Genomic DNA, 23,604 nt, shown 5'->3' on the forward strand with positions numbered 1-23,604 from the left:
GCAAGTATTTATTTTGCGGATCTCATTTTTTAACATGAATAAAAATTTATATTTTTTTTTATCCCAATTTTTTTAAAACTGACAAAGATCTGCAAAATACCCCAACATGCATCTCAGCAAGTAGCTTGGGATGTCTACTTTCCAAAATAGGGTCATGGGGGGGGGGAAACTATCTGGGCATTTCATGGCCTCCAAAACTGATGAGTGAAATCAAAAATGTACGCCCTTAGAAAGCCTGAAGGCAATGATTGGTTTTCGGGTCCTGTAGGCAGTTAGACTGTCAAAGTCCCACAAATGTGGTATCCTCGTACTCAAGAGAACCAGCAGAATGTATTTGTGGGTGTAATTCCACATATAACCATGGCATGTGTGAGCAATATATCATTTAGTGACAACCTTTTTGTGTATAATTTTATTTTTTTTTGTCATTTTTTCAATCACTTGTGAGTTGTGACAAAAAAAAATATTCAATGGGCTCAACATGCCTCTCATCAATTTCCTTGGTGTCTACTTTCCAAAATAAGGTCATGGGGGGGGGGGGGGGGGGGGGGGGGGGGGTTGGGGTGTTCTTCCCTGCCATTTTAGTACCTCCAGAAAATGTACCCTAGTTTGTACGCGCTGTAACTTGCTGGCAGGGAAGGGGTTAATTGTTCCCTAGTGTGTGTTTTAACTGTAGGGGGATGGGTCTGACTAGAGGAGATGACAAATTGCTGTTCCTAGCTAGTAGGAACTCGCGATCTGCCTCTCCTGCCCACGATTGCACGTGGCCGGTGGTCACGTGCATCGGCACACTCGCAGTGTAGCGTGTGCGCACCTGCTATCCCACTTAAAGGAGCCAACGTACACCTACAACGGCAGCTGGCCGGCAAGCGGTTAAAGAGCAGGAACAAGATATGGGCTGGCAGTATTTGGCAGCAAGCAAAACACTGGCGCAAGCAGTTACATAGTCCAAGCTATACCCACAGTTGATCCAGAAGAAGGCAAAATCCCAGCAAAGCAGAAGAGGGACTAAATACTCTCCCAGCAGCCAGTTGACAACCAAGGGAAATTCAGTGCAACATGACCCAAAAATGGTCCCATTCAGATTGTTTGTTTAGAATTGATAATTCTAATTTAGGGGTTTGGTGCCAAAGATGTCATCCATGTGTAGAATTTACTTTTTATGGCTTCAGTTTCTGTTCAAGAAGGGTTACTTCCAATCTATCTGAATGCAAGCACTGATCTTGGAGAGATTAAGGAAAAAACATCTCATCCACAACCCTGTCAAGAGTGGGGAGTGCTAATTACTGCACTGTTTCTCCTAGGGGCTTCTAGGCAGTGTTCAGTTTACCTACTGACCACTTTGTGGCCGGTCAGTAGAGAACCAGTTTATTTTCACTGTAGTGAACATAATTGGGCTGCATCAGACATATGACTGTACTCTAAAGCCTCATACACACGATCGGACTTTATACAAACTTTCCTGTGGACTTTTGTACAAATGGTGTTGGCCATGAACTTTCTAAGCATACACACAATTGGACTTTTTCAGCCAACTTTCACTAAATCACGTGCGTGTGTTTTTTTTTTTTTTTTCCTGCTTTTTACCGTCGCCTTTGGTCAACTTCTGTATTGTCTGATCTTTTGTCTTGGTTCTGAGCATGCACGTTTGTAAAGTTCGATGGTTTTCTGTACACACGATCAGACTTTGCTCCATCGGACTTGTGGTGTTAAAGGTTGGTCTGTTCGCGCGGCCAACATTTGTCAGATTTAAAAAAAAAAAAAGGAAAAAGTTTGTCCGATGGAGCGTACTCACGGTCCGATGTTGCCTTAAAACAGCTAATTTGTATGTTTGTCAAAGTCTGACCATGCGTACGGGCCAGTAGCCTTCCTGATGTGTATATACATGATCATGAGTATTTGTATTGTGTTCTGTGACAGATGTCCAAGCAACTGAAACCAAAACCATCTCTATCACCAGCGAGCTAGGCCGAGCACGTTTTGACTTTAAGGTTATGCTTCCATATTTCAAAAAAGGAATTCCTTATACTGTGGGGGTGAGTTGACTTGTAACCTTTTTTACAATGCACAATAAAATGTAATATTTTAATGGCAGATTTGGGCTTCCAGTGGCCAATACAGTGTTTGTTTTTTTGTTTGTTAAACTCCCAAGAACTTCTCAATTGTATGACTGTAATACTCTAGCAAAAACTTCTGCTTGTCACCATGAGTCAGATTTGCATACTCTGGCATGATTCAGAGTCTAAAAACATACATGTTATGGGAACAAGATGGCTGCTTCCATTGCTGACCTCTGCTTCTGAAAAGACTATCAACAGGAATGCTGATCCGCTTTCCAAACTCGGTGACCTGCTGATAAAAGTTCAGCAATGGTTGCCCCACCATATTTTGTGTGTGTGTATAGTATGTGGACTAATAAGCCATGTCAACCAACACTGTAAAGTCAAACCCAACTTGCTATCTGTCGGGAAGGGGTCAGCGCTTTATGAAGTGGCTTGGCACGTTGGAGACCAGTTTATTTTTGCCTGAACAGTATTCCAGTTTATAGCTGCCCTACCTCCAGTCTGTCCCACAGTCTACGCATCAGTACTATCTGCTCATCATGAAAAGAGGGATGAATATGGGAGATCGGGTTTCTGGGTTATACATGGGAGAACTCGCATGAACTGGTAAACAAAGTGTGTGTGTGTGTGTGTGTGTGTGTGTGGAGGAGGGGGCGGTGGGGCTCATGGCAAAGCAGAGAAGCTTGAAAATATGCTGGTGTTGTGTGTTTGTTTTTTTTTATCGCGTTGTTTGATGGAACATGTACAAGCTGAAACATATATATTTTAACTAAAACGGGTATTGTGATAAATGCATGTGTTGACATTTTTCCTCAGATAATTGTTGAGAATGCACAGGGGCAGCCTGAGAGTGGCCAGGTAGTAGAACTCCAAATGGACGGAAAGGCTCTTCAGAACCTGACATCTGATGAGAACGGACAAGCGCAATATGAAGTTGATACCTCAAAATTTACCACTTCAAATGTCAACTTTCGGGTGAGTGTATAATGCAGTGTACAGCCAAATAATTCTGCAGCAGTTAAAGGTAATTCTATGTAACGCTGTTCAGTAAGTCTAACATTCTATTGTAAGTAATACAGACAAGCATTGCACCTAATTGATAAGAAGCCAATTCACCACCCAGAGTGTCTTCTGCTCTGTAGGAAACCGTGCCATCTAAAGCCATGGTTCTCAACTTCTGTCCTCAGGACCCACTAACAGGCCAGGTTTTCAAAATATCTGAAATGCATCACAGGTGATATAATTTTCTGCTCGGTGATTGCAGTATTCTAGTCTGCGTCTCCCCAATGTAATACTTAAAATCTGGCCTGTTAGTAGGTCCTGAGGACAGGAGTTGAGAACCACTGATCTAAAAGACCCTACATTAATGCAAGATGGAACATGCAAGCTCTATTCAGTTAGGGTCCCTAATGTGGACTCAAGAACCTCCTGCACTATAAAGCAGCATACACGCTATCAGATTTTCTGCTGAGTTTTTCTTCAGATTTGCCAAAACCATCTAATATGAGGTCAAACCTTAGGAGATTCAATGTGTGTGCAATCAGGCAGGCCTTTCCACTACAGGGTTTTGGTAAATCTGAAGACAAAAATCAGCAGAAAATCTGATAGTGTGTATGGGGCTTAAGACCATAGTGGGTATGTAGTAAGTATGTCTTGCTTGCATAGTGACACTAGTGTTTTGTTTCCCCCACCCTCTCCAAAATAAAATAAAAAAAGCAAACGCTGGGAATGCACAAAGTGGGCTCTTGGTCTTGACCTTTTTTGGGACATTTTCACATTTCAGAATAAAGGATGACATGAGATTGGTCACCATGGGCATCCGCTCACTAAAGACAGATTTATTGTGTAATAAATGGACCACATAAGGGGGCAGTCACCTGGACCACACCAGACTTGGAACCTGCTTTCCATTGCCAGTTATACCTAGCCCCGCACTGACTACAAAGTCCTTTTGAGGGAAATGAACACAGATTTTTCCTCTACTAGTTCTTATACACATTTATTTAATCAGATGCATGAGTTTACGTTTTTTGGGATTGTATTCAATTTATACAAATTTTTTTTTTTTTTTTTTTTTTTTGAACCCTTAATCAAGGCTTGGAGGTATTCTTAAATATTGAGACAACTGGATGACTTTAAATGGGGAAAATGCATATTACATATTTCCTTAACATTACACTTTACACTTTTAATCTTCAGCCCTAATGCCGCATACACACGACCAGAATTCCGGCCAGAAAAGGACTGATGAGAGCTTTTCATCGGAAAATGCGACCGTGTGTATGCTCCATCAGAATTTAGCTGTCCGAATTTCTTCCAGCCAAAAATTGATAGCATGTTCTCAATTTTCCCGACGAAAAATTTTGATCGGAAATTCCGATCGCGTGTATGCAATTCCAACATGCCAAAAATCACGCATGCTCAGATTCAACTAAGAGAAGCAATTGAACTTCCTTTTTCTAGTCCCGTTGTACGTCACCGTGTTCTAAGCGATCGGAATTTGGTGTGACCGTGTGTAGGCAAGACAGCTTGAGCAGAATTTATGTCGGAATTCCATCAGGAAAACCATCAGAGCTTCTTCCGACAAGAATTCTGATCGTGTGTATGCGGCATGAGGGAACTATTTGTATAAACTCGTGGGCCAGTTCCTAGGAGAAGTCTGCTGCTTTGCAGAATTCTCCATCATAAGGTCCCTGCTGCTTAGAAAGGTAGACCACACAGCCACCAATCCACCCCTTCGCCACAACCGCTATCACCATCCTCCACTCCCAAACTGGCTGCTCTTCCTTTCTTTTGCCTCCTTATGTTTCCATAACACAGGTTAACGTGAAGGTTTACACTTCATTCCCTGTTACCATTCATTGCAGCATCGTACGTTCCCTGTGGTCACAGTAAACCAGACCAGAGAATCCACTTGACCAACAACTTCTTTTAATGAATAAAACGGCATTCTTGTACAGTTCTTCAAGAATCACATAGCAATGCAACAAGTTATACATGATGATCTTTAACTGTTGGCCTGGGCTATGAGGTGGCATCTCATCATACACATATATATATATATATATATATATATATATATATATATATATATATATATATATATATCTCTATATATATATATATATATATATATAAAAAATTTTGATTCCGGGATGATGGTAACGTCCTGATTTCAGGGTCCCACCAAAGGGTATACCCACTAGGTGCAACTCTGCATCTCCTCGTGTATTGACCTTCTCATTCCCATGATCAACCAATGCACCACAGAACAAACAGCAATGTCACTTGCCTGATTGAGGCATGACTAGTGTAGTCTGAATGTTCCCCTTATACTATTCCTTATCTATTAGAAACGAGACCACACCATAGGTTGGAGTAAACTGGCCACAACAGCCTTTATTAAACATAACTCAAAATTACTCCAATAACTTGTAAATATGAAAATATATAAATATATAAATATATATAAATATATAAATAACTTTATTAACATTAAACCACATTTTAATTAAGATTAACTGCCCATTCTGGTGATCTCTGACGGTGACCACACTTAAACCAATACCCAATCACTGCGGTACACCTGACCAACTTCCCAAAGGCCTCCACCTGTGACCGGTCGGAGACAACTTCCGCCAGTGAACATAACCGTATTCCCTCCAACGTTCAGGAATACCCAGAGGGGCCGATCGTTAGATGAGCCCCCCACACCCTCAGATCCCTTCTGAGTACCTGTCTACCGTCAGAAACCACCAGAAAACACACCGCCACAGCCCGAAAGGGTGACCCCCTCAACCTTGAGGGCCGCCCCACACCCGAAGAGCTTTCTGTATGCCCTCCTGTAAGCCAAAGGACCAGAGGTCAATCCCCACATCCGATAGATGAACGCCATCCCGCCTAAGATAAAGCCCTACATTCACCTCCAATTCCCTGTGTCTTACCACAATGCCCCCGTTCTGCACTACAAACCGCCCAACAACCTTATTAACCCTAATCCTAGTTTTCTCAAGGCTGGCTAAAGACCTGGCCCCCCGCCACACCGTTCTGGCCACAATGTCCGACCACACCAAAATGGTGCCCGGGAAAAGGACTCGCATGCGCAACACATCCGCCTTGATATCCGCCAAAATGTCCTTCACTTTCCGAACTCCCAGGTCATTGCCCCCCGCATGAACAACCAGCACATCCGGGGGCCTATCCCTCAAAGCGAAGCGCTCCACCTCCCTCATGACACGCTCCCACCTCATGCCCGGGAAACCCAACCACATCACCCTAGCTACCTCCCTGGGGATACCCAATTGCCTGCCTGCTGGTAGAGAATCACCTCTCCTGGCCCCCCAGCAGACGTACGAATGCCCCAGGATCCAAACGAGGCGTTGAGAACCTCCATCTGGAATGAAAACAAGAGAAATAACACAACAACCAAAGGAATGTTACAAGCACAGTCCTCCCCCCCCCCCCCCATAAATCCCACAGCAAACAACCCCCCAGCCGCACCCTCCTTACCCCAGTAGCAACTGCGGCCGGACATAGGACCGGAACCTCCGGGACTCCCATCTACCAATCCGGCGAACCACCGCCTCCTCCAGCCCACATCGAGCCGCTTCCGTGGCCGCCCCAATCCGAAAAGAGTGGGACGCGTAGTCCCGCTCATCCAAACCCACCGCCCTCAGGCATTGCCGAAAGACCGACACAAATTGAAAACGGGATAGAAAAGAGCCCTCCTCGTGCACCAAAAAGGGGCCCGCCCCCACAGGCCGTACCGCCCGGAAAGCCCGTACCGCCGCCACCGGGCACACTACTGAGCCCGGCAGGGCGAGCAGCGTAATCGCCACTCCCCTGCCCCGTTGATCAGTCTTAGACCTACGCAACCGTATACTCACCCGATCCGCAACCACCTGCACATCCTGATCCAACAGACCCCCAGCCACCCGTTTTGAGCGACACACCAACTCCCCAATCCTAAAAGCCCCATAAAACGCCAACGAAAACGCTGCCGTAAACAAAACGGTCTCGTAAGCAGACGAGCAAACGTCCACCAGCCGAGAACAAATTGCCACCAAATTGTCAAATGACACCGGCCGGCGCGCATCCCTACCCTTCCAATCCCTCCTGTACCCCTTCAACGTTTGCCTCACCCAAAAATCCTTCGTCCCGTCCGGCTCCCCCCACAGTTTGAACAAAAAGGCCAACCCCGCCAGCTTCCGCTCAATAGACGCGGGAGACAGGCCCGTCTCAATGTTCCGGGCAACCCAGTACAATACCACCCAGCGCCGGTCGGAGCCCCGACCAGCCACTCCAACCTCCCGCAGGAACGCCCACCATTCCGCCCACACTCTAGAATAAGCGGACCATGTAGCCTCACTCAACGACCTTTTTAACCAACCTGCGGCGATTCCAAGGGAAGTTCCCACATCCACCCGGGGCATGGCGCCCCCGACTCCTCCGCTCCCGGCGCCAGCTGCCGGAACTTGTCCCACTGAAAACGAGAGAGCGAGTCAGCCAAAGAATTCTCCACCCCAGGTATGTGCACAGCATAAACGTAAACATTGAGCCGCAAACAGCGAAAGACCAGGTGTCGCAGCAGCCGGATGACCGGGGGGGAGGAAGCAGTCATCCGATTGAGGACCTGGACCACCCCCATGTTATCGCAATTGATGCGCAACTTCAAATTACGAAACTCCGCCCCCCACAGCTCCAATGCCACCACTATCGGGAACAATTCTAGCAAAACCAAATTGCCCAACAACCCCGCAACCTCCCATGAGCGTGGCCAAGGTTCCGCACTCCACCGACCCCGGAAAAATGCCCCATAACCCGTTGAGCCAGCCGCGTCAGTAACCAACTCCACATCGAAGTTGCTCACTGGCCCCGACATCCACATAGCCCGCCCATTATACGACTCCAAAAATTCATGCCAAGCCCGCAGGTCCTCCCGGTGTTCCCTTCGCAAACGCACAAAGTGGGTAGGGGCGGTTACCCCGGCAGTGGCCCCCGACAGCCGTCGGCAGAACACACGGCCCATAGGGATGATCCGGCAAGCGAAATTCAGCTTGCCCAACGGGGACTGCAGGGCCCGAAGCTGAACCTTCGGCCGGCCCTGCATGCCTGCCAACTCCGCCTGCAGATCCCGTAATTTATTCTCTGGCAAGCGACACTCCATTGCCATAGAATCAATCACGATTCCCAAAAAACTCAATTCCGTCACCGGGCCTTCCGTCTTATCCCCCGCCAACGGCACCCCGAACCTGCCCGCAATGTGCTGCAACGTGGACAGAAGAATCGCACACACATTGGAGGCAGGCGGGCCCACGCACAGAAAGTCATTCAAATAGTGGATGACCGACTCCAGGCCCGAAACATCTCTCACCACCCATTCCAAAAATGAACTAAAAGCTTCAAAATAGGCGCATGAAATGGAACAACCCATGGGCAGGCACAAGTCCACATAAAACTTGCCCCGCCAATGGCATCCCAACAGCCGGAAGCTGTCCGGGTGGACCGGCAGAAGGCGAAACGCCGATTCCACATCCGCCTTGGCCATGAGAGCCCCACGACCATACCGCCTGACCCACCGTACCGCCGCGTCAAAAGACGTGTAGGAAACCGTACACGCCTCCGGGTCAATGAAATCATTGACCGACCCCCCTTTCGGAAAAGACAGGTGATGAATCAAGCGAAACTTCCCCGGCTCCTTCTTAGGAACTACACCCAACGGGGAGACCACCAGGTCCCCCCACGGCTGCACTTCGAAAGGACCACCCATCCGGCCCAGCGCCACCTCTTTACCCAATTTGTCATCCACAACCCCCGGGTGATCTAAAGCCGATCGCAAATTCCTGGCCAACGGCGGCACCCCTCCCAAAGAACAGGGAATCCTAAAACCGTCCCGAAAACCCAGAATTAACCCACGCGCCACCGCACCATCCGGATACCTATTTAGGAAAGGAAGCATCCTTCCCAGGTTCACCGGCGTCATCCCTTTTGTGACCGGCGGCACTGGCACTCTGACCTTTTTTGAAACAGCGAGACAGGGGGTGGGTGCCGCCGCACCCGGAGCACTCATGCTTGAAGCGGCACGCGCCTCCGAATTTACAAGCCCCTTCATTAAAGGGCCAGCACACCCCCCACTTCTTTCCGGCCGGCAGTCCCGAGGAAGACGCACTCCCGGCCCCCCCCTGAAGAAACGGAGTGGGCGCCCGCGGAGCAGACATAAGCCTCATCCAGAGGCTTATGTCCTTGTGATCCCACCGCAGGTCAGCCCGCACTGCCTTGCGCTGACGAAACTGCTCATCATAGCGCAGCCAAGCCAGCCCTCCATACACTCGGTGAGCCTCCCCAATCGCGTCCAGGTAACAAAATAACGCCGAGCAATGCTCGGGGTTCTTTTCCCCTATCACGCTAGCCAAGATAGCGAACGCCTGAAGCCAATTTGCAAATGTGCGCGGGATCAGCCGATACCTACGTTTCTCCTCGTCGTCCTTCTTGGAACTGTCCGGCTTAACCCTGTCCAAATTAAATTTCTCGAGGGGGAGCAAGGAGAAAATCTCCACATACTCACCCTTGCCGATCTTGTCCCGCACCTCCTGCTTCAAATGCGCCCCCAATGGGCCTTCGAAACAAACATAGACTTCGCACCGGGCAGCATCCGCGATCCTAACCAGGTCAGACCGCGCCCCCGGGTCCGCGGGCACCGGGGGGACCCCCGAGCCCACAGCCCCCGCATCCATGCTCCCTGACACCGCAGCAGGCGGTGCATCCCGCGCAGGAATGACCTCCGCCCCCCCGGCCCCCCCCACAGTACCCATCCAGGGGGCCACCTGAGGCGACCCGGAGCCCCCAGCAAACTTACCAACCAGGGCCTGCAGCCCCCCAACAGCTCCTGCAACTGACCTGACGGCCCCCCCGGGGCCACAGGCCCCGCCCCTTGCGCTGAACCTGCCGCAACCCCCCCCAATACGTCCCGGGATCCCGTGGGTACCGCACCCCCCTGCGCCACCCCCATCAGATCCCGCAAGGCATCCGCCAGCAATGTAGACTCCCGCAACTTACCCGGGCCCCCAGGGGCCTCGGCGACCGGTACCGGTCCGGGTGTAGAAAAGGACCCCTCCTCCTCCTGGGACAGCTCGCTCTCCGAACCGACCTCTCCAGCGCGCACCGGGGACGCGGCAATCCCCCTGTGCTCCGCGCGGTCCATCCGGTCCCTGCGATCCGGGACTGCAGGCAATGTCCTCCTCCCCCCGCCGCCCCCGGCATGCCGGCGTCTAAAACCAGCCCTGCCAGGCACCTTGGCAGCCTTCTGCGACCCTCCCTCCCCCCCCCTCCAGCAAGCGACCCCCCCCGGAGCGCCCCCCTCCCCCCCACCGCGCGGATGCTGGCCCCAGACCCAGCATGCCGCAGATCCCCCGCCACGTGCACCCCCCCTTGGCCTGCCGACCCAGAGCCATCCACACTCCCCCCCCCCACCTCCACCGGGCCCCGTGCGGTCCCGGCGCCATTTCCATGCGGCCGCGAAGCCCCGCCCCCTCCGTTCGGCGGCGCAACGACCGCCCGGACCGGGGGGAGCCGATAACCTGCCGTTTTGCCGGGGGGACCGATCGGTCCACCCCCGGGCTCCGGGAGTCACGAGGCGGCCGAGGAGTAGGCCCAGGAGAAAAACGCGCCGGAGGCCGAGACCTCCGCGCGCGCAGTGGAACCTCACCTGTCCCGCCGCCATCCACATCGCCGTCCGTCAGGTCACCCACACGTTCCCGCAGCCAGTCCGCACCGTGCACCTCCGCCGCCCGTCGAGTCCCTCGAGGTCCGCCATAGCAGAGGAGCAGCGAAAAAACTGCCTCCTCTGTGTCACACTGGGCTCCGAATGATTCCTTAAAGCCACACCTCTCCCTTTTATGTGACCCCTCCCCTACACTGAACTTGTTTCCTGCAAACCTTTTCCTGAACTCCACCCATAAAGCTTAACCCTCTGTGTCCCTCATCCACACTGTCATGTCCAGCACTCCTTATATCATTGCATTCTTAATCCGTGCTTCTCTGAGTTGACAAGAGGGCTGGCCTTTACACCTCTTGTCCTGTTTCCCTTGGGGAAGATGACAGGGTATAACAGAGCACACAGTTGCCCATAGGAGATACATTTTGGAATATCTTGATAGTTGAAGTGGAGCTGAAGTGAGTAAGTAGACAGCAGGCAGATGTAGGATTTCAGATGTGTTGTCAGATGGACAGAGAAGAAACAACCGTGTAGCTTAGATACAGAGTCAAAACCAGGCCAAGGTTGGTATCAAGAGGGCAAAGGAGATGCCAAAGCGGCATACAAGAAGCAAAGTTTGGGTCATAACCAGAATCTGGATCAGGAACAAGCAGTGTCAATAAGCCAGGCTGGGGTACAGATGTATACAGAATCAGGTCACAAGCAGTAGGAGCTGATGACCACTTGGCAATGATCCTGAGTCCTGTAGGTCTTTTTAAATAGACCACTGGGTGCCAAGTCCATCAAACATTCATGTTCATACTGTGTGCCAATACACACATGCATGCACAAGAACTTGTGTAGATGCACGCAGGGTCCTAGTTCTGTGCACAGTTCTATGGACTGTTCTGCATGCAATGCACATTTCTTTGAGCATGGGCTTCAGCATGCTTTTCCTGACGGGCAAATGCATAACTGAATGGTAACTTCTAATTGCAAAACTCAAATGACATTTTGGGCACCTGCCTATGCACTTTCTATTCACAAAAAATTAACACTAAAATGGCATTGGACTTTAAAGAACCTGAATAGTAGGTTGGTGCTCAATAAATGCTGGCAATTTTGAAAATGACAAAGATGAATAGGTTGCCCTAATAGTTCAGTGTCAGCTAAGGTGTATTGTAATTATATTTTTTCTTTTGGTTTAACAGCTGATTTACAAAAACCAAGAACAATGCAATGATGGCAACTGGATTGTACCCACTTACTCCAATGATTATCGCTCTGTCGGCCGATTCTTCTCTCGCACGGATAGCTTTGTGCAGCTGCAGGGCCCCAAAGAAGATCTGCAGTGTGGTAAAACACACAACATCCGGGTTCAGTACACATTTGGCAAAGATGCTCTGGCTGCAGGAGAAACCACCATCAAATTTGTCTACATGGTGAGCACATGATGGACTCTGGAAAGTATCATGGGGTTCTTGGACATATGATGGGTTTAGGATAATGCAAGAATGCAAAATATTGCCAGTTTCAAAATGATACCCTGAACGGGTATCTATGGCAGGATCTACCCTAACAATCAGTAAGTTTCTGAAAAATGGTTTCAGGATGGCATTCTAACTTAAACCCTGAATCTGTTACGGAGATGTGTGAGCTGTAATATCTGACATTGAAGCGCCTGGAGAACCGTATATAATGCTAACCTTTTAGTACATTTAAATTGCTTTCCCCTGCCTAACTTTTTGTAGCTTTTGATATAGACCATTTATGCAGTGCCATTGTGATTAAAAAAAGAAATTGGAGTTTGTCCCTTACTACAATCAATTCTAATGTAATATCCTGGACATTAAGGCTTCACATTTTAAACTGGACTCCTATTGTAATGCAAAGTGTACGTTTACAAAGCTAGAACCATATAATATATTATATTTCTCACAATGTGCTGATCCTGAACCACTTTCTTGAATACTTTTGCCATTTGCCCCTTCTTTAAACCAGGTTTGGTTTAGGATTTATTGGTGAGTCGAATGTGTGTTTGGTGTCCATATTGTAATCTATCATGCGCCATACATTTGTATTTTAATAATCTATAGTCCAATAATCCTCTTACTTTTACTGTATCGCAGGTCATTGCAAGAGCAAAGATTATGGAGACCGGTGAACATTCTGTAGACGTGTCACAATGTAAGTTCAGATTGCCAGGGGTTTCTTCTCTTGTCAAATATGCTGAAAGGTGCCAAGCTGTTTGTTGTGTAGTACCGTGCTGTTAAATTCCATATGAGTGGGAATTTGAAGGTGATCATCCGAAGAGATGTTAAAAGCAGCTAGCATTTGTAGGGTAAAAACCCTTGCCTCCCTACTACATGTGAGAAATGCATTATAATACCAAAAGTATTGGGGCACATGAACTTTTAATGGCATCCTAGCCTTAGTCCATAGGGTTCAATATTGAGTGGCTCACCCTTTGTAGCTACATACCATCCCAACCATCTGATTTGCTGGGTTTGTCCTGGAATTTGATCCATGTCCTGGTGAATTGGGGCTGAGTCCCAGAATGCCAGCGGTGTGTGCAGGGCATCTTGGTTCCCGTACGCCGCGAGCTACACTATCTTTGCATACAGCCAGCATCTCTCCCCAGCTGTCTGACAGACGGTGCAGGGCAGCGTGCGCTGAACCCCCCCGCCGTCCTGTGTTTTTCCTGTACACAGAGGAGGAGGCGGGGAGCAGAACACCACTCAGCCGGAATGCGGCTGATCTGAGGCCTGTGATGATCTCTATGTACAATAAGCATGAAGAGGGTGGGTGGAGCCAGGATGGGTTCAAGGGGAAGGATGGAGCTGGGATGGGATCAGGGGAATAAATACAGTGCCTTGAAAGTATTTGTACCCCTTGATTTTCCAAATTTTGTCATTTTCGCAAATAAAAACATACGTTTTATTGGGATTTTATGTAATCAACCAATACAAAAGGCACATAATTGTGGAGTGGAAGGAAAATGATTAAATGCATTTTCTCCTTTTTGTTTTACAAATGCATATCTGAAATGTGTGGCGTGCATTTGTATTCAGCCCTCCTGAGTCAATACTTTGTAGAACCGCCTTTCACTGTAATTACAGCTGCAAGTCTTTTTTTTTTTTTTTTTTTGGTATGTCTCTACCAGCTTTGCACATCTAGAGTGAAGTTTTTGCCCATTCTTCCTTGCAATATAACTCCAACTCTGTCAGATTGGATGGAGAGCATCTAAACTGCAATTTCCAGGTCTTACCACAGATTCTCAATTGGATTTAGGCCTGGACTTTGACTAGGCCATTCTAACACATGAATAATCTTTGATCTAAATCATTCTATTGTAGCTTTTGGCTGTGTCTTCAGGGTGTCCTGCTGGAAGGTGAACCTCAGCCCCAGTGTCAAATTGTTTGCAGACTTTAACAGGTTTTCTTCTCAGATTGCCCTGTATTTGGCTCCATCCATCTTCTCATCAACTCTGACCAGCTCCCCTGCTCCTGCTGAAGAAAAGCACCCCCACAACATGATGCTGCCACCACGTTTCATGGTGGGGATGGTGTGTTCAGGGTGCTGTGCAGTGTTGGTTTTCTGCCACACATAAGGGTTGACTTATTAAAGGCAAATTGACTGTGCAGTTGCACTCTGAAAGAGCAGTTGCTTCAGAACTTGGTAAATGAGCAGAAGCTCTGACTTTCATCGTCCAATTATGTGTAAGCAAAATGCTGTTTTTATTTTAGTTGCATGTGATTGGGTATTCCTTGCGAAGTGAAGCTTTATCTCATTTACTAAGCCCTGCAACTGCACTTTGCAACATGCACGGACTAGTTGCCTTTAGTAAATCAACACCATAGTGTTTTTGCTCATGGACCAAAAAAAATCGCCCGTGTCTAAGGTGTTGGTCATGAGTGCTCTGAGAGCTCCAAGAGGGATCCATGCTGGATTTAAAGAGCCTCCATACACCAGATCCATCCAAAGTGCCACTAAAGCCTAAAAGGATGGTACCTGGGGCCTCGTATCTGAAGCACGAGGTTTTGCCTGTAACTCCTTTTGTGGGGCTGGACCCCAGGAACCCAGGGCTTTGGTCTTGCTACATTACCTAGCTTTCTTGGTGGGGTGCTTTACAAGTCCAAGGGAGAACCCCGATATCTAGGAACCCAGTTCTTGAAGGTTTGCTAAACACAGCCCACTGTGATGGGTGAAGGTCGGATTGTCTGTTAATTCAGAAAATCCTGCGGTGGGGATAAGGTAGAGGAAAAAACTTGGGTATTAAAAACGTCTATGTATTCTTCCATTAGGGGAAAATTTTGTCATGCCTTAATTCTCCACTAGAAGGGAGTCTATGCACATAACTTACTGTCTTCACTGTAAAGCTCAGGTATAAGAGGTATAAAATCTACAAAATGTTAAATGTTTTTCTCCCCCTGATGGGACCAAAGGGTTAGGGGGGACATGAGCGCTGTACCCCCTTACACAGACCCCCCCCCCCCATATCGCGGGGCATGTGCGGAGGTCCCGCTGGCACTGTTAATTGTTTTATGGTGGCTGATTTTACTCTGTCTGCCTGCTGCTGGATGGGTCTCTACCTACCCCCCCCCCCCTTTGTGTTTGGGTCTATGGACCCGAAAAACGCCATGCACAAGGGCGGAAACATTTTAAATATAAAAGGGCGCACGGCAGGATAAAACAAAGAAGGCTACAGCTGTGACAGTCTCTCTCCTGAGCTGATGAGGAAGAGACAAGCAGCCTGCAACACAGGAGCTGTGGGACACACATGGGTTGCAAAACTGGCATTCCTGATACAGGAAGGACAGGCTGAACTTTATAGAGGCTTTAAATGTCTTGATTATTTTCAGAGATTAAGTGCAATTTGTATAGTTCCTCTGTTTTTGTACTTAGGACTATGCCTGCTAGGGATGAGCTTCGTGTTCGACTTGAACATCAGCTGTTCGCCCGTTCGGCGAATTCCAAACGTTATGGACCATTGCGTGCCAAATTCGTGTGGCGCTCACGGCCCACAATGCACTGCGTCATCGCAGTGCATTGCTGGCTCATGATTGGCCAAGCATGCACTGTGACCCCGCATGCTTGGCCAATCACAGCACCAGCAGTGGGGAGAGCCATGATTGGCCACAGGCAGGATGCCTGTGACAAATCATAGCTCAGGCTGTGTAGTACACGCCCAACACTATATAAGGCTGCCAGCGCGGCGGCCTAGTGTAGTGTGTTGGCGTCTGAAGCAGTTAGTGGGTGTTCTGTGTACCTTCAACACAGTACACACCGATCGTTATCGGCCGATTTTCGATCTTGCTCTTCTGTAGTGGTTGTTGTCTGTGTGCCCTGACCGCAGTATACACCGCTATATTCACCTCACCTATATAGCTAGTGATCTATCTTTTATAATGGAGCTTGCAGTCAGTAGTGTTAGGAGATAGTGCGTGCTGTCTGAGTGCTCTGTACCCAGTACATACCGCTATATCCACCTACATAGCTCTTCTCTATTTGAGCCCACTTGCCATCTGCAGGAGTTATTGGAAGTTGTGTGTGCCTCCAGCACAGCATACATCTGTATATACCCCTTTATCTCTGGTGTTCTATAATAAAGGCATCTGCAGGAGTTAGTGGGTTTTTTGTGCCTCCAGCACAATATACACCTGTATCTACCGTTTATTGCTGTTCTCTAATAGAGGCATCTGCAGGGCTTAGTGGGTGTTGTGTGACTCCATTACACTGCTGTTTTACCCAACTCCCTTCAGGCCATTGCCATGTCTGGAAGGCCAGCAAGGATAGGCAGACAGGCGCGAGCCAATAAGAGGGCAAGCAGGCTCTGTGTCTAGAGACAACAGTGCTGATCGTGGACGCGGTGCATTGTCATCAGCACGTGGCCATGGGACACGCTTGTCCTTCTTTTCGGCAGCTGGACATGTTGAACCGCAACATGCCAACGACTTGGTAGAGTGGATGACCAAGCCCTCTTCATCCTCCTCATCCTCTCTCACCCAGTCTCGGGGTACTAGCAAAGCAGCTGCCAACGCATCGTCTTCCCTCCTCTCAATATCTTCATCAGTGACTCCTTTCCTAGACCCACCACGTCCTCCTGAGGAGTCTCCTGAACTCTTTGAGCACAGTGTTGGGTACATGCTCCAGGAGGATGCCCAGTGTTTTGTGGGCTCTGATGATGACACTCAGCTAGAAGAAGGCAGTAGCGAGAGCGCAGAGAGAGGGGATGCTCAAGAAGGACAGCAATCTGGCAGTCATGTTCCACAAGCTGCAGCATACTGCCAGGTTTGCTACAGCGATGAAGAGGGAGGGGATGATGAGGGCACTGACTCCACGTGGGTGCCTGGAAGGAGAGAGGAGGAGGAGGAGGAGGCACATGTCCAACGAGGCAGGATGCCCTCCGGGGGCCAGCTTAGGGGCAGCACACCGACTGAATCACACCGCAGAGCTCCGCCTGTGCAGGGCGCTGCCTCTGCGCTTTATTCTAAAAGTTCTTTGGTGTGGGCCTTTTTTGAGACGAGTGCATCAGATCGCACCGCTGCTATTTGCAACATATGTCTCAAGCGTATCTCGCGTGGCCAAAACATCAGCCGCTTGGGCACCACATGCTTGACCAGACATATGTTGACCTGCCATGCAGCTCGTTGGCAAGCGTACCTCAAAGACCCACACCAAAGAACAAAGCGGACCTCTCCTTGCTCCTCATCAGCTGGCATCTCCAACCCCACTAGACCTTCATTCCTCTCAGAGCAGGTTTCAGAGATAACTGAAGGTGTAGAATTGGGTGTGTCACAGCCAAGTGCTTCCGGGAACTCTGCTAGCGATACACCCACGTCCGATTATAGCAGGCAAATGTCCCTGCCCCAGCTGCTGGACCGGCGAAAGAAGTTCACTCCCAGCCATCCACATGCCCAGCGGTTGAATGCTAGCTTGGCTAAATTGCTAGCACTTCAACTGCTGCCTTTTCAGTTGGTAGACTTGGCCCCCTTCCGTGAGTTTGTACAATGTGCGGTTCCTCAGTGGCAGGTCCCCAAACGCCACTTTTTCTCACGGAAGGCGATTCCGGCTCTCTACCGGCATGTGGAAGGCAATGTCCTTGCTGGACAGGGCGGTCAGTGGTAAGGTGCATATTACCGCTGACTCATGGTCCAGCAGGCATGGACAGGGACGTTACCTGTCTTTCACAGCCCATTGGGTCACTCTTCTGGCAGCTGGGAAGGATGCAGGACAAGGTGCAGTAGTGTTGGAGGTTGTTCCGCCACCACGCCTCCAAAATGCTACTATTGGTTGTGACACACCTCTCTCCTCCACCCCCTCCTCTTCTTCTTCCTCCATGGCTTCTTCCAGTGCTCTGTCCTCAGAACCAGTGGTGCTCCGTAGGCGTTCCAGGGGCTACGCAAGTACGGAGGCAAAACGATGCCATGCCGTGCTTGCGCTGGTTTGTTTGGGGGACAGGAGCCACACTGGGGCGGATGTTTTGTCAGCTCTGCAGGGGCAGGCCGAGAGGTGGTTGACGCCACGCCAGCTTAAGCCAGGAATGGTGGTTTGTGACAATGGCACCAACCTCCTCTCCGACAGGGACAACTGACCCATGTGCCCTGTGTAGCTCACGTCCTTAACCTGGTGGTGCAGCGGTTCTTGGGCAGGTACCCCGGCTTACAGGATGTACTGAAGCAGGCCAGGAAAGTCTGTGCATTTCCGCCGATCATTTAATGCCTGTGCTCAGCTGGCTGAGCTCCAAAAGGAGTTGAACCTGCCCAAGAACCGCCTTATGTGACATGCCCACCAGGTGGAACTCAACGTTGGCCATGCTGCAGCGGCTGCACACGCAGCAGAGGGCCATCAATGAGTACCTGTGCGACTACGGCACCAGGACAGGGTCAGGGGAGCTCGGTTTTTTTTCTCACCACGCGAGTGGGGCATGATCAGGGATGCATGCACTGTCCTGTCACCGTTTTGAGGAGGCCACAAGGATGGTGAGCAGTGACAGTGCATGCATCAGTGACACTGTACCTCTTGTCCACCTCTTGGAGCATACGCTGCGTGGAATAATGGACAGGGCACTTGAGGCAGAACAGAGGCAGGAAGAGGAGGACTTCCTTGCCTCTCAAGGCCCCCTTTATCCAGACAGTGTTCCTGCTGTGCCATCCATCACACAGGAAGAGGATGAGGAGGAGGAAGAGGAGGATGATTGTGTCAGCATGGAGGTGGAGGCTGGCACTCAGCAGCAGCAGCAGCAGTCTTGTAGGGATGATTTACAGTCCCAAGAAACACGTGGACTTGTACATGGCTGGGAGGAGGTAGCTGCGGATCATGTTGTCCTTAGTGACCCAGAGGACTCCGGACCGAATGCCTCAACTAACCTACGCTGCATGGCCTCCCTGATCATGCAAAGCCTGCGGAAGGATCCTCGTATTCTTCGGATCAAGGAGAGGGACCATTACTGGCTGGCCACTCTCCTTGATCCACGGTACAAGGGTAAGGTTGCCGACCTTATCTTGCCATCGCAGAGGCAGCAGAGGATGAGACATCTCCGGGAGGCCTTGCAGAAAGGTCTGTGCAATGCGTTCCCAGAGACTGGGAGGTTACAAACTCCTGGTCCTGGACAACGTGTTGCTTAGGCATCGGTCAGAAGGAGCGGTGGAGAAGGTGGCCGTCTGACTGATGCTTTCAGACAATTTTTTAGTCCGCAGCCCCAAGGTATGATCGGTTCCAGCACCCATCGCCAGCGTCTGATTTACATGGTGCAGGAATACCTAGGGGCAAAGTCAGACTTGGACACCTTTCCCACCGAAAATCCTCTGGCTTACTGGGTCTTGAGGATGGATCACTGGCCAGAGCTTGCACAGTATGCAATTGAGCTACTGGCCTGTCCTGCATCCAGCGGTCTTTCGGAACGCACCTTCAGTGCTGCTGGTGGCTTTGTTACCGATCACAGGGTGCGCCTGTCCACCGAATCAGTTGATCGACTGACCTTCATCAAGATGAATCAGTCTTGGATCACCCACAGCTACCAAGCACCTGAAGCTGATGTAACCGAATAATTTTTTTTGAAATATCACATCCCTTCAAGACTGCCTATGCTGATGCTGAGTGACTGTCCTGTTATGTTGATTGTCTATCCTCTTCCCCCTCCGCTGATATGTTGGAAGAACATTTCTGGTTCTGGGTGATGCCATCAGCCCAATTTTTCTGCCCCTGTTTAACAGGGGCATTTAATTACAATTTTTGATGCAATGCTTTGCAGCAGGGCTAATTCCTGCAATAAAACTAGAGTATATGGGAGAGGTTGCAGTGTCGTGGCACCAGTGCCTAAGGCCCAATTTTTCTGCCCCTGTTTAACAGGGACATGTAATTACAATTCTTGATATAATATTTCACAGGAGGGCCCATTCCTGTGCCCACCCAGAGTAGCTGTGAGGACTTAGTGTTGTGGCACCAGCACCACAACCACCAAAGGTCAATTTTTCTACCACTGTTCAACAATGGCATGTAATTACAATTCTTGATATAATCGTTCACAGCAGGGCGCTCCAGCGCAAAGCAAGAGTCACTTTGAGGGCTTACAATGTTGTGGCAAAACCAACACCTTGTTCCGCCATTTCTGCAGAGCATATAGGGCAGGCCCCTACTTTCAAACATCCAACTTACAAACATCTCCTACTTGCAAACGGAAAGAGACAACAGCAAGTGAGATGAAAAAAGATGGACGACAAAACAAATTATACAGGGGTGATATCCCTTCCCTATGTTTTCCAAAAAGCTTAAAACTAGTTTTTTTTGACTGAAGCTACACTTTAAAAATGTACCAGTTGAAAATTACAAACAGATTCTACTTAACACAACAAACCTACAGTCCCTGTCTTGTTTGCACCGCCTGTATACTGCTGTTCTGAGTATATAAGGCCTGGGGGCCACACGCATTTCCTTTTTTTTAATATGGGTACAGGGTTCCCCTTGATATGCGTACAAGACCCAAAGGGGCTGGTAATGGGCAGGGAGGGCTACCCATGGCATTTTTCTCAATGGTTTTCAACCATATTGCAGGAACCAGATATAACATTAAAACCGCAAGCAGTTTTCAATGATGTTATTTCTGTTTAATGTCATTTTGTGCAGGGACTGTTCTAAACACGGGAAACACGTGGCACTTCACAGGCATACTACAGACACCCCACTTTTTTTTTTCACTTTAATCATCAAAATCAGTGCTCCCGCCAAAACGGCCATTTTTAAAAACATTTTAGGCATTGACCCATGTCCCCTGGGGCAGGAGCCAGGTCCCCAAACCCTTTTTAGGACAGTATTTTGCATATTAGCCGTTAAAATTAGCACTTTTAATTTCGACCGTTCGAGTCCCATAGACGTCAATGGGGTTCTAAAGTTCGTTCGAATTTGGGGTCCGTTCGAAAGTTCTGGTGCGAACCGAACCGGGGGTGTTCGGCTCATCCCTAATGCCTGCTAAAGACGTCACAAAAACCAAAGAAGTAAAGGTTTCACCCCCCCCCCCCCAGGCATTAGGATCTCATGTCGCATTTCCACGCTGTCATCCTTGCCTGAATTACCAGTTATGGCAAGCCAGGGTGAGCCATTGGCACAAATTGATGGTGCAGCTGCTTCTCACATCTCAGCCCCTGTATACGTGACTGAAGATGTCATTTCCTCCTCCCTGCAGGGTCTGGAAGGAAGATTAGTGGTTTTAATCGCATCCTCCATTCAAATGGATAGGAAGCGCGCTAGATTGGGTTCCTTTAAAACCTTCTCAGCCTTTGCATGCGTTTCCTGAACATGCATTACTAGAGCATGCTGAAATGGGATCACCCGCATAAGCATTTTCTCCCTCCTAAGATTTTCAATACTCTATCCCCTGGAGGAGAAATTCTTCCAAAAATGGAAAATGCCAGCAGTTGATGCTGCGATTTCTAACATGAATAAAGGCCTAACTTGTCCTGTAGACAATGTACAAATGCTTAAGGATCCAACAGATAAAAAGTTAGAATCAGTGTAAAAATCTTTTTTCCATGGCAGGTGCCATTACTCAGCCTACAGTTGCTGCAATAAGCATCTGCCAATCCCTAAAGGACCGATTTAAACATGCCCTTGGGCTGGATTCACACCTATATATTTTTTAGTGCATCAAACCTCCCTTGAACCCTTGGGACTTTAACTTGGTTTTGTCTGTTACAAAAACAGCCATTTGAACTGATACAACATATTCACCTAGTCCTTCTGACAAGGAAGTTGGTATTTTTGGTTGCTATATCCTCAGCAAGGAGTGTTTCAGAATTGGCTGCTCTTTCTTGTAAAGGACCATATTTGATTGGTCATGAGAGTAGTGTTGCGCCCTCATCCAGACTTTTTGCAAAAGTGGTTTCAGGTTTTCACCTGAACAAAGATTGTCCTGCCATTGTTTTTCCAAAACAATGTTCCAGGGAAGAAAAGTCACTACGTTGTCTTGATGTGGTGAGAGCAGTGAATCTATTTAAAGGCAACTGCTCAGATGTCTCATCTATTCTGCCAGAAGGTCCTAAGAAAGGACAGGCAGCGTCGAAATCCACTGTCGCTAAGTGGATTTGGCAAGTTATAATTCAAATGTATGATTTAAGGGGTAAGATTCCCCCTTTTTCAAGTTAAGGCACACTCTACTTAGGCGGTTAGTGCTTCTTGGGCAGTGCGTCATCAGGCCTCTGTGGCTTAGATCTGTAAGGCCGCAACTTGGTCTTCAGTGCATACATTTCCAAAATTTTAGCAGCTGGATGTAAGGCGGTATGAGGATATTGCCTTCAAGTGCAGTGTGCTGCAGGCAGCAGTATAAGTCCTCAAGTCTGGGGGTACCCTCTGGGTTGTCTCCCTCCCCCTCAAGTAGCATTGCTATGGAATGTCCAATTAAGTAATTAAGGCTCTGTGTCCCATGATGTACGATAAAGAAAATAGGATTTTTAGAACAGCTACCTGTAAAATCCTCTTCTTGGTGTAAATCATGGGACACCGATCCTTTCCCCTCCTTTTTGGGGATTTAAGTATATTTGCTTTGCTACAAAAACTGATGTGCTCCTGAAAGGACGAGGGGTTATATAGGGAGTGAACTTCTTGGATTGGGTATACTAGTGTCCATCCCCTGAAAGTGGCCTATGACGCATTAAGTAATTACTTAAGGCTCTGTGTCCCATGATGTAATCCAAGAAAATGATTTTACAGGTAAGCTGTTAAACATACCTATTTGTGGAGTGTATGACTAATAGTAGTTCTGTGGACAGATTCTCCCAACTGAGCTGTAAATCTCTGCAGGCTCTCCAGAGGTACCATGGGCCTCTTGGCTGCTTTTGATTATTGCTCTACTTGCCCGTCCTGTCAGTTTAGTTGGATGGCCATGCCTTTGCAGTTGTGCCATACTCTTTCCAATTTCATATGATTTTATTGAACAGTGCTCCGTGAGATGTTCAAAGCTTGGAATTTATTTTTATAACCTAACCCTGCTTTAAACTTCACCACAACTTTATCTATGACCTACCGGATGTGTTCCTTGCCCTACATGATGCTGTGTGTTCACTAAAGTTCTCTAACAAACCTCTAAGGGCTTCATTGAACAGCTGTATTTTTAGTGTAGTTAAATTACACACAAGTGGACTCCATTTACTAATTGGGTGACCTCTGAAAGCAATTGGTTTCACTATATTTTAATTATGGGTATCAGGGTAAAGGGGGCTAAATACAAACACACCATGCTTTTTGGATATTTATTTGTAAAAAAAAATTGAAAACTCTTTTTCTTCTACTTCACAATTAAGTGCCACTTTGTGTTGGTCAATCACATAAAATCCCAATAAAATTAGATTTGTTGGT

General features: G+C 48.5%; 1 protein-coding gene and 1 long non-coding RNA gene across 2 annotated transcripts in view; one reads left to right on the plus strand and one right to left on the minus strand.

The window, feature by feature from the left end:
• LOC143930659 (ovostatin-like) overlaps positions 1-23,604 on the plus strand; it is a 208,426-nt gene that overhangs the window by 65,467 nt on the left and 119,355 nt on the right. The window contains exons 10-13 of the mRNA XM_077455158.1: positions 1,921-2,036; positions 2,880-3,038; positions 11,967-12,197; positions 12,885-12,942. Coding sequence (XP_077311284.1) covers positions 1,921-2,036; positions 2,880-3,038; positions 11,967-12,197; positions 12,885-12,942 — 564 coding nt within the window. The remainder of the gene's footprint in view (positions 1-1,920; positions 2,037-2,879; positions 3,039-11,966; positions 12,198-12,884; positions 12,943-23,604) is intronic.
• LOC143930660 (uncharacterized) lies at positions 5,471-10,378 on the minus strand. Its single transcript, XR_013262805.1, has 3 exons — positions 10,119-10,378; positions 7,453-7,545; positions 5,471-6,456 (listed from the first exon to the last, which is right to left on the minus strand). It is a non-coding gene; the product is annotated as an uncharacterized LOC143930660 (long non-coding RNA).

This window comes from Lithobates pipiens, unplaced genomic scaffold (genome assembly GCF_037356315.1).
Source record: "Lithobates pipiens isolate NorthernLeopardFrog02 unplaced genomic scaffold, aLitPip1_a1.2 Scaffold_25, whole genome shotgun sequence".
Taxonomy (NCBI): domain Eukaryota; kingdom Metazoa; phylum Chordata; class Amphibia; order Anura; family Ranidae; genus Lithobates; species Lithobates pipiens.